The sequence below is a fragment of the Aphis gossypii genome, chromosome 2 (genome assembly GCF_020184175.1).
Source record: "Aphis gossypii isolate Hap1 chromosome 2, ASM2018417v2, whole genome shotgun sequence".
Taxonomy (NCBI): domain Eukaryota; kingdom Metazoa; phylum Arthropoda; class Insecta; order Hemiptera; family Aphididae; genus Aphis; species Aphis gossypii.
In genome coordinates this window covers 53,427,798-53,440,042 of record NC_065531.1, presented here as the reverse complement: position 1 = coordinate 53,440,042, position 12,245 = coordinate 53,427,798, and the positions used below count along the sequence as shown (strand labels likewise).

The following is a 12,245-nucleotide window of genomic DNA, read 5'->3' as shown; positions in this document are numbered from 1 at the left end:
AAATAAAAATCACTACCCTTCTATTGTTCAAATATTAAATCTATAACTACCATAAGCATTTTGCTTGTAAGATTATTAAATTTTCATACGCCAAGACTGTATTCGAGTTAAATAAATACAGTTAAAGAGCTATCGATTTCACCATTGTTTATATAGTTATTATTTGCGATACCAGTATGCATACCTTATAAAACACTATTGCTGTCGATGCGTAGGTATTAAACATAAATATATAATAATGTATGAGAATTGTGTTTCATTGTTCCAAACGAATAACAATGCACATAAAACTGTTGCCGATGAATATGAAACATAATATTTTAATTCTCTTACTGTTAATTGCCATCGACGAATGTTTGTGATGTTTTTGAAGAGATAGAATAAGCGACCCAAAGCAAATAAATTACATTGGCAAAAACTAACGCTAGACCCAAGACAGCTAATGTCAAAACCAGTAAACGATACGCTCTCAAAGGGAAAGCTTAATTAACACTATCACGTTATAAGAGTATATATGTAAAACGTATGATATTACATATTCGAAGATATTCTGTTAAAAATAAAATGCACATCACTATCAAACCGCACTTTAGTACACTACTAGATTTCAATAACCGAATAACAATAAAATCGAAAACATGCATGATGAAAAAAAAACTGCACATACAAAATTTATTACGCACGCAAATAATATGTAATTTATATGTAATGGCAGAAATTGCATATGACTGCAAAAACTCGATTTGTCTCTAAAATTGAATACAATCATATGGGATGCAAACGTTGGACCAATTTTTATTACACTCTAGACGTCTAAAACCTTTTTTATTTCTATCTCTCTACTGTTATTTTTTTTCTTTTTACACGGATCTATGTCTATCAGCGGCGTGTTTGAATACCCTAGCATAAATACACTATTACAGTGAACGTTGTTGAATTTAATAAATCGTGAAATGGATATTTTCAAGACCTGAGAAAAAAAAATACAAAACTGATAATATTGATAATGAACCAATAAAAAAACGTTACCTTAAAAATGGTAAAATTTGAAATACTGTTACGATGACATATAATTATATTATCATTGAAATAAAATAGCATTATCATCTTAAGTTTAAACAGCATACGAGAAATAACTATTAAATTATGAGTAACAAGTAAACAACTGATTTATACTATGATACATTAACACAACAAAACAACAAATTTGGTTTTCAATTTGCTTAGAATTAAAAAAAATTTCTTGGGTTTTTTTTATTATTAAAACAAAATTTTATATTTACAATCTATACAATATAATATATTATATTATATATACACGTTAAACATAAAGTAAATTATACGGTGTTTAAATTATGGGAAGAAGAAGTCCATCCCGTAAATTCTTGGATTTTATTCTGTAACGATTTGATCTATGTTCCTTTACGAACAAAATGTTGACATAATGTCACAAAATCGATTGTAAGTCTTCTAAACAAATGGTAATAAAAAGAAAAGTTTTAACCATTGGCTAGTTTCAGATTAATTTGTGCTATATAAAATGTTACCTACTAGATATTTACCTTGTATGGGTCGACATGGATGGGATAACCCTAAGGTAATAAAATAGTCACTTCAGTCTAAAGCGTACACCGTTACCGGTCCAAAATGTACATTGGTTTTATAATCCTGGTAAATAAATATATCCAAAATGAGTACGCCCAATTTATGTTGTACTATCCCTGAAATAGTACATATTATGTCTCTAATTTTCATATAAATGGATAAATGGACTTTATTTTTTGCCCGTGTGTTACTTTCTTTTTTTGCATTTTCGTATGCCGTGTGTTAATTTTTAATTTAATCTTATTGATAGTGCTAATATTACGTCGAATTCACGACGAAAGATTTGTAATGTGGCAGTTTTTGTGCCTACGTATTTTAAAAAATTCTCCTGAACAGAACCGTCACCCTGGTGATAGGGCGTTGTGAATAAAAAATAATTAAATAAAACATATATAATGATTTAAAAGTAAGTAGTTATAGTTTTAACTGTTATAGTTTTATTTAATTATTTTTTATTCACAACGCCCTATCACCAGGGTGACGGTTCTGTCATGATTTAAAAGTAAGTAATCGCTTTATTGTTAATCATGTGAATCATAATTATTATTATTATCATTGTAGTACTTTGTGGTATACGATGTTTCTTGTTTGATTACCTGGCGCATAGATAAACAAATCTGATGGTTTTCCAACACGGGAACAGGCAACATACAATTGACCATGTGAGAAACATGGGTTTTCTAGATTAATACCACAAACACTTAATGATTGCCCCTGTGACTTGTTTATAGTCATAGCAAAAGCAAGACGCACTGGAAACTGTAGTCGTTTAAACTCAAATGGCACATCAGTCGGAATCATTGGGATGCGCGGTATGAGAACATCTTCTCCTTTATACTTTCCTTTGAGTATAGTTGCTTCTATCACATTGTTTAGTAATTTTTTATCGCTAACCGTGTACCGTTGCAAAGACGCGGTTGGTTGATATTTCGCAACATTATAACCACCGATCCAACCTTTAATTGAAGATTGTGAGGTGGCAATCCTGGCAAATCCAGCGAGTTTAAAAATTCCGGTGGATAGTTGACTACATCATCTTGATTAGTAGCCGAATCAACTGATTTATATATCATCAATTCGCCTGTAATTTGTTCTTGAATTTTGAAATTTAATTCATTTACATCTATGTTTTTTGCAGCCAGTATAGCTCGTTCGCTCAACCAATCATGGTTTCTGTAATTTTGAGAAACATCTGGAAACACCTTCTGAATAAGTTCATCTTTTGATCGAGTTAACTGACAAAAACTTAGAGGAAAGTTAATGCAGCCAGTCAACATGTCTATAGGAAATTTGCCATTACCAATGTCAATGAGTTGTTTAGAGAATATGTTTCCAGATTGGTCATTTTGCAACTCGACACGCATATTCTTGCTTAAATGAAGTACTTTGACATGTTTCCACAAACTGGAGGACTTTAGACATGCATTGAGTTCATCAGCTGGCGTTGATCGTGGAATCACCGGCAATGTTTGACGAAAATCTCCTGCTAATAAAATCATTGCACCACCAAATCGGTTATTATTGCTCCGTAGATCTTTTAAGGTTCTGTCCAAAGCCTCCAAAGATTTTTTATGTGCCATCGTGCATTCATCCCAAACAATCAATTTACATTGCTGCAAAACCTTTGCCATTGCAGAGTTCTTCGAAACGTTGCAGGTTGGAGTTTCATTGCTATGCATATTTAATGGCAATTTTAGTGCTGAATGGGCTGTTCGACCACCTTCAAGCAAAGTTGCTGCGATTCCCGACGAAGCGAGTGCAAGTGCAATTTTATTTTGTGAGCGAATTGTTGCTAATATTAATGAAATCAAAAAAGTTTTTCCTGTACCACCAGGTGCATCTAAGAAGTAAATCCCTCCAGTTTCATCATTTGTTACTTTCATAAGAGTTTCAAATACATACTTCTGTTGTTCATTTAACAGTGGAAGATTTGTTTGAATTAATTCTTTCAAATCGTTGAGATCATACAGTCTTTCTCGATGCAACTCTTGGTTAAAAGCGTCATGCATTGGACGATTGGCGCGGTCAGGCCTAATTGAATTAATAGTTTGTTTGACATTATCAAGCACATGTCCTCAATTGAAATCAATGCTTCATTGTAAATTTCTTCACTGATTTGTATATTTGGATTTCCCATTCTATTCTGTATTTGATACAAAATATCATCACACATATAATCTTTGTACTTGATCCACAAATCAATTGGGTTTGATGGGAAGCATGTAGATATGATTATAGAAAACAATGTTCGTATTTGATGAGCGTGTGATGATATTACAGCATCATTGAGAGTTTGATCCCAATGAGCGTCATTTTCAAGCAATTGCAAACGTTGACAGGCTTCTCTGTAGGATACACACAATTCACCATCAACAGTTCGTAACTGTTGGAATGATGTTGGGCCACGTACATTGACTAATAGCAGTCGTAAGTAAAAACATTCATCATTGCTTGGATGTACTGAATAAATCCGGCCAATCGCATCGGTGGAATATACATCTGTATATCCTGGAACTGGTTTTCCTTGTTTCCGTCGTATAAATCTCCTTGAGGATTGATTCCAGGTATAATATTTTGGCATTTCAGAATATAGCAAGTTTGTGCGAAATCATCGTTTTGGCATGTCTCAAAAAAACTGGTTAATGTAGTAGATGGTGGCTGAGCAGCTCTTTGTACTGCGTTCTGTGCTGTAAAATACACTCTTTGTCCATTTTCTAAATGCACAGCTAAGTGAACAACAGAAGGGTGTCTCTCATGAATAGGAAAAGAAAATATTCGCCAAACTGCTTCATTACTACTGACATAGCGGCCCATTTGGTATTGGGTAACTTCATCATTGGAATTCTCTGCACCAATTCCAATCACAGCCATATCACTCCCTTTGGCTACATATTTGCAAATGTATTTAATAGATTTCACTGAATGGCAAGATTCAACGTTGATGTGTGCTTTGAATGTCTTTGATAAAATGGGTGAATATGGAACAATCCAACGATTATCTATTTCAATATCTTGTTGATTTAATTTGACAATTGTTGATTTTCCATTGTCTGCTGTCGATCTGCGACGATACAATGGATAACCGTCATTACCAGTAATTGTTTCCGATATTAATGTCCGTGGATATCGTTTTGAACATTTACCATCCATCATACACGGTGAATTTTGATTAAGAGTTCCACAGGGACCATGTATCATGTTTTTGATAACTACCTCATGCAATCCAGGATCTACTTGTACATTAGGGATTTCAGCTGATATCACTGCATCAACTTCATTTGGCCTTATATTTTCAACCAACCAAATCAAAATGTGTGCATGTGGCAATCCTCGTTTCTGCCACTCCACAGAATACATCCAGCAGCGTGTCTCACCAAACACATTATGTTTTACGATGAAATCCATTAAAGATTTCAACTTTTGTCTAAAGACTCTGGCTGTAATATCATGACGATCAATGGGTGATTGCCCAGAGAATAACTCCTGATTGATTTCTATCCATTGCGGATTGCATGTAAATGTGATGAACAAATCTGCTGTACCATAATGACGAACATACGACATGGCATCTTGAGCATATTCGTGCATATGCCGAGGGCTTCCGATGTATGTTGCTGGAAGAATAGTCATCCGACCGACATTCTGTGCATTTCCATCAGTATTAATCGCATCTCGAAGGTGAATATACTCTTCAGATCGGAGTTTGGTTTGATTCAACCTGATGAATGTTAATCTTTCCGTTTCAATTTTAACATACATGTCAACAACATATTTGTGATATAATCGCCGACATTTCAATATGTGATTATCTTCATTTTCCCGAATCATTAGGCGGTATGAATAATAGTTCATTGAACTGACTTTTTTGTTGGTTTCAGAACCTGTAAATAGATTTTGTTTTAATAACATTCAAATATAAAATTAAAATACATAATATAATGACTGAGATATTATCGCCATAGCTAAACTAATATTTTAGTTACCTGCAATGGGATTTATCATTTTTATTGAGAAATCGTAGCCATCTTCACCTTGCCAAAATATAATGGGATATTGCAGTGCATCATATGAGCGTGTGTGTTTCCTTTATACGTTGTAATTGATCATTCCGACGACGTAAAACAATATCACGGGATTCCAAGTTTTCTCCAACTACAACGATAGCAACTTCATCAATAGTTGGTGCATTAAAACGTCTTGTATGTTGACCTGCAGGTGTTTTATCAGCTCTGATTAAAATTTTGTGATTATCGGATGGCATCAGATCCAGGGCAGTTTTAAACAATATAATCAATTGATTGTGCTGATGAAATAAAGTTTGTAATTGTTCTACAATAGACCTCTTTACTAAATTGTTATGTGCACAACGCAGATCAATTTCTTGTGGTGAATTGCCCATAAAATAAATTTGCAGGAATTTGTTGTCGCTATCTGACACTGGTAACAGTGAACCTGCTCTGTGATATATTTGCCCTTGTATCTGTAAATAAAAAAAATATATTATGGTGTGGTATAAATTAATGGATTGTCGGTGATCAAACTTAAATAATATTTGATCTTAAAAAGTATATATTTAGTTTTAACTAATATCTATCAAATATAAAATATAATAAAAGTGTCACTGAAACTGAAACACCATATAATATGATGACTAAGTGATATATTTCGTAATGATTAAGAAATTGAAGATTAGTGACACATCTTAACTTTGGTGACAGAAAATTTTGTTCGCTAAAATAATTATGAGTAACTGCTATAATACATACCTTGAAAGTTGGCATAAAATTTTCCCGAACTACATTTGTTGCCCCAAATGAAGTCATTTGAAAGCAATTGTTATATTGTTGGATATTTGTCAAAAAGTGTATAGAATCTGTTCCTATTCCTGAAACCAATGAGTACAATGGTTCTGGTGGTGGATCCAATGGTATCAATTTCACTTTACCATTTGCGCAACACAATCCATTGGCTTCGTTTTTGTATTTTAATGCCTTACAGTGTGAGCAAACCGAGTTCATAGAACCAATAACAACACATTGGTAGTTACTGTAGTCAATTGACACATCGTAACTAAAAGCAGCTCGATTCAAACTTGCTCGCGCTTCACGCGTTTGTGAATTAGATCGGTAATTAGCTTGGTTTGTAGCATTTCTGGTTCTTCTACCTAAATTGCTTCGTCTTATAGGAGGCATATCAAATATAAATTATTTTTTCACTAATCACGAACTAAACAAACACTAACTAACTAAACACTCTGCACAAAACACGATTGTTGGTTGCCATGGATACGATCAGTATTATATTATAAATATTATAGGAAGGGCTATTTTAAAAAGAAAAGGGCTATTTTTAGGGTTTTTCCAGCAATAATTCTAATTTTTCTAGCCGTAAAAACCATCCTTGGACTTCAACGAACATTTGCGAACATTTGCGTTGTTTGTATGTCTATTTGCATGCATTTTTAAAAACATTTTAAATAAATGATTTATTTTATTTAAATGGTTGCCATTGACTACCAAAAATAATTTAGTTGACTATTTGCTGGATAGATGGCGCCTCTGTAATTTCATCACCACCTCGTCATATTTCTCTAATCCGATAACTTTCTCAAATTTTTCGTCCGTAAGAACCTTCTCCTGACAATTACGACCCAAACAAAAAAAGAATGAGCGAAATCGGTCCAGGCGTTGTTGAGTTATGCGCTTACCAAATTTTGCGATTCATTTTTATATATAAGATTGAAATAAAATAGCATTATCATCTTAAGTTTAAACAGCATACGAGAAATAACTATTAAATTATGAGTAACAAGTAAACAACTGATTTATACTATGATACATTAACACAACAAAACAACAAATTTGGTTTTCAATTTGCTTAGAATTAAAAAAAATTTCTTGGGTTTTTTTTATTATTAAAACAAAATTTTATATTTACAATCTATACAATATAATATATTATATTATATATACACGTTAAACATAAAGTAAATTATACGGTGTTTAAATTATGGGAAGAAGAAGTCCATCCCGTAAATTCTTAGATTTTATTCTGTAACGATTTGATCTATGTTCCTTTACGAACAAAATGTTGACATAATGTCACAAAATCGATTGTAAGTCTTCTAAACAAATGGTAATAAAAAAAGAAAAGTTTTAACCATTGGCTAGTTTCAGATTAATTTGTGCTATATAAAATGTTACCTACTAGATATTTACCTTGTATGGGTCGACATGGATGGGATAACCCTAAGGTAATAAAATAGTCACTTCAGTCTAAAGCGTACACCGTTACCGGTCCAAAATGTACATTGGTTTTATAATCCTGGTAAATAAATATATCCAAAATGAGTACGCCCAATTTATGTTGTACTATCCCTGAAATAGTACATATTATGTCTCTAATTTTCATATAAATGGATAAATGGACTTTATTTTTTAATAGTGTAAAATTATCCGAGTTAACAGGATTAAATAACTATAATATATGTACCTACATTATACATAGGTATACAAATTTCATTCGCATAAATGACTTTTGATTCGTAATGCAATGTTGTGTTTTAAAATAAATTAATGAGACAAGAGATAAACATACAAAATGTACGGTAGTATAAATTATGAATATTATATATTTCTTTAGCTAAAAGGATTTTTTACTTTGACTATCATCTCGGTGCAAAATTTAATACTTTATACACGTCAAATACAACCCGTCCGTCTGACGTTATTATTTTTTCTCTCTTGTGTATTATTTTTCAATTAACGTTAAACTTTAGGTAAATGGCGAGAATATTATTATATCTACCCGATTTTGTTGTGAGGTAACAAAAAACAAACGCCTGTTATAACAACGCTAGTAACTCATCTGACCTAATAAGAATCACGAAATTTTAACAATATTTCACAAATAATGATGAATGTTTTCTTCTTGGGAGTATTTTCATCAAACTAACATTTTTGTTTCTTCAGAAACAGGTTACAACAATAGCAATAATGTTATATTATATAAAAATGAAACCATAAATTTAAAAACAACTCACAATACCAATATATGTATTGTAAAACGTTATATCAGTGAATCTTTAGATCAAAGGTAAGAAAATTAAAATCATTCTTATGTTGTTAAAGACACGATTACATTGTTCAATGCATTATTACATAATATCTTCTAATATCAGTTGATATTTTTTGTATTGTTCTCATGTTCCCAATAAGTGAATTTGAATCAAATACACTAATAAAATAAATTCAAATTAAGAGTAAAATTTAATTTTGACTTTTTACCTTGATAACTGACAAAGTTCTATATTTCAGTTTTCGAAAACTTTAATGTTAATATAAATATTTTTTATATAAACTGATTTAATAAATAATAAGTCAATTTTAATTAGTTAAAATAAATTCATTTAATTTTAATAATACACTTAAAAATTAGCAATTGGATACCGTTGTTTTGTATGGTAGGTATATACCGAAAATAAATTTCATCAAAAATATTGCATTTAAAAATATCAGTGCATATAAATAAAAAACAAAACAAAAAATAAAATTTACATTCTCTAAAGATAGCTTCAAAAGAAACAAAATATTTCGAAAATTATGTTGTGTATACTTATAAAATGATCGTTTATATTTAAGTTACACTAGCGTTTCACACCCTTTCTTTCATTCGTGTACTCTGGCTTTATCATTTGTCATATGTATTCAATTTTACATAGATAAATAAGAAATTATAAAATACGTTTAAAAAAGGATAATTTATTTTTGTTTATACAATGTATAAAAAAATAATAATAATTACTTTATAATTTAATTTTTAAATGATCTTCGAGTCTATATGTTTATTTTAATACTTACTTTTTTTTTTAATGCCTGGATCCGCAAATTATAGAGTCGAAAGTCTGAACTCACCTAGCATATTACGATACTTATTTTTAATTAATAAGTGTAACGAAAGGCTTTTACCACCAATACAAAGCTCGTAAATGGTTAAAAATGAACATTGAATGTATAACTGTTATCTTTAATACCAAAGAAACAAGCGATTTGTCAAAAACTGAATTTGCATAGAATATCCGTTTTCCCTTATTTTTTATTTTTTATTTTACTTTACCTTGTTATTACAAAAAATGTAAGGAATTTTTAATTTTGACTTCTTTAAAGTACAAACTAGATCCAATTTTCTAACCAAAATTTCCATCAAAGTTGAAAATCAAAGCATTTTTTCAATTACTTATCATGTAGACATACAAAAAAAAAAACACATCATTGTAAAATCAATACATAAAATATATTATATTACCTTATGTTTTTTTTTAGTTTTTTTTTTTTTTAATGATATTACCTACAAACTTTTCAACTTCCATTGAAATTTTCGTTGTGCCAATACACACACTGTACATTATAACAACTTTTTTATGTCAGAATTTACAATGCAATCATTGATTGAATTTCACTATCATATTGTTTAGATACCTATAAACAAGCGTGAATTACATACCTATTTGTAATGTCTGTCAACTATCATTTAATAAATTCGTCACCTATTAAAGCAAGCGGACCTTATGTATTCACTCAAATCTAGATCTCGAAGTTTGCCACATTATATAGTTACTGAAGCGAAACGACGCGTGGCCCATTAGAAGTAAGGCATATATATGCTTGATGCCGTATGTTTACAAAATAATAATATACCAGAAATTAATATAATAGGTATGTACTTCATGCATGCTGAATTGGATGCTTGAATACAACGTAGGACCAAAAACAGTAGTTCGTTGAAAACAATTTGTTGTTTGCAAAAGACGAGACACGGCAGGGTTTCACGTCCTTTGTCCATAGATGCAACGAATTCACTCACTTGAATATTTCAACCAGCTTCGTATAATCAGTCTCTGCAGAGTGCTTTGATAAACTATTTTGTAAATGGTAGGTATAAGTGGTACAAATGTTGGTAACTTTATATTAGGCAACGAAAACATATAACATCGAAAACAATAAATCTGAAAATACATTGCTTAATAAACGAATAAAATATTGAGTTTAAGTTTTTATTTTAACTTAAAAAAATCCAAATTCACTTTGATATAAAATTATAACAATAATAATTTATATTAACTTGTGTACAATGAAAATCAACTTCTGAGTCTTTAACATAAGAATCAGCTTTCAAACTCCATAATCACTAGGTACAATATTTCAAAATTATTGTTTAATTTTTTTCCACTTAATGCAAAATATATTTAAATTTAAAAATTAACTAAATGAATAAATTTAATTTAAAAAATTCTATTAGTATATCAAGTAATTAAAAAAGCTATTTACTAACCTAACCCAACCTAACGTACCTACTACCTATACTGTTGAAAATTAAATTTGATAACAAAATATGCAAAAATAAAATTATACGATATATTATGTTTATTTTAGTCTAAGTAGTATATTATGCAGCATTAATATATTTATCCAATTCATGAATATTTAAAAATTTGTTTTCTATACGTTTAATTGATTTTTTCATATTGAAAAATTTAAACATTCCATAATTCTAATTTTAAACATATAAATGAAATATGATTTATAATTAATCTTGTGCCATAATTTGAGTAGGTACTGTAAATGACGTCTAATTACAAAAGAATAAATAGCGAATGAATTCATTTAAATTTCTCAATTGTACATTAAGATCAACATTTATTTTTATGTTACTTTTAATTTATATAATACTGACTATCTTAAACTATACACATTATGTACAAAGTAAATCGTTTCGTAACGAATTAAAGAATAATGGGTTTTCAAGGTGTTTTTATCTATTCGGATGGCCAAAAGGCAAACGCTATAATCCTATTTATAAGTGCACAACAAAAGTTACTATCTTATAATTTGTTTTGTTTCGAATAATGCCTATATTCTTAACGACGTATTGTTATATACATACAAGACAAACGTGCTCATCTTTTTTTCTTTCTCCAATATGTATAGTTATTCAAAAACTGATTTTTTTAATTTTTAAATATTCTTAAAGAACATATTTTGAATTCTTGAGATTTTTTTTACTACTTAGGAGTATCCTGTGGCAATACAAACTATTATTTTTCAAATAACGACCCTCCTTAAGTTATAGTGTTTGTAACGTCTACCCACTGGATATTTGTTTGTGTACGTGCTTGACGCCTTGCACGCACACATCGCTTGAGCATATATAATGACCGATTTTTTTTTTTTTGTTTGGTTTTCTTCATCATTCTGTATTTACTTTGTCCACTATATACCTTACACGCTCAGTGTCTCTTCAAATTACTTCCAAGCATGTTATAAAATATATACAACGATCGTGAAAAAGAGGTAATGATAATAATAACTAATTCGTATAATAATTATATTCATAGAGAACAGAATTTTATAATTTTACATGTTATGTATTTCCTATTGGATATTATGAATTTTAATTATTTAAGAGTCTATAATTATACGAATTTTTTTAATAGGGATGTAAAATATCTTAACGATTTATAAACTTTAATTTAAAAACTCATTTAACATAAAATGCATCATTTTGAAGTTAAAGTTTATTACATTATAACATAATCAATAACGTAACATAACAATTTTATTATACAAAATAATTAAAATTAG

At 30.0% G+C, this 12,245-nt stretch overlaps 2 protein-coding genes across 2 annotated transcripts; both read right to left on the bottom strand.

Annotated features, from left to right (window-relative positions):
* Positions 1-2,120: 2,120 nt before the first annotated feature.
* On the bottom strand, positions 2,121-5,673 carry LOC126549825 (uncharacterized). The gene is made up of 5 exons (XM_050200211.1): positions 5,589-5,673; positions 4,067-5,486; positions 3,792-3,950; positions 2,767-3,636; positions 2,121-2,632 (listed from the first exon to the last, which is right to left on the bottom strand). The coding sequence occupies exons 1-5, from the start codon at positions 5,605-5,607 to the stop codon at positions 2,158-2,160; spliced, it is 2,943 nt and encodes a 980-aa protein (XP_050056168.1). The 5' UTR covers positions 5,608-5,673; the 3' UTR covers positions 2,121-2,157.
* An 18-nt stretch (positions 5,674-5,691) lies between these two features.
* LOC126549824 (uncharacterized) lies at positions 5,692-7,344 on the bottom strand. Its single transcript, XM_050200210.1, has 3 exons — positions 6,372-7,344; positions 5,819-6,085; positions 5,692-5,757 (listed from the first exon to the last, which is right to left on the bottom strand). The coding sequence occupies exons 1-3, from the start codon at positions 6,795-6,797 to the stop codon at positions 5,692-5,694; spliced, it is 759 nt and encodes a 252-aa protein (XP_050056167.1). The 5' UTR covers positions 6,798-7,344.
* Between the last annotated feature and the right edge of the window lie 4,901 nt (positions 7,345-12,245).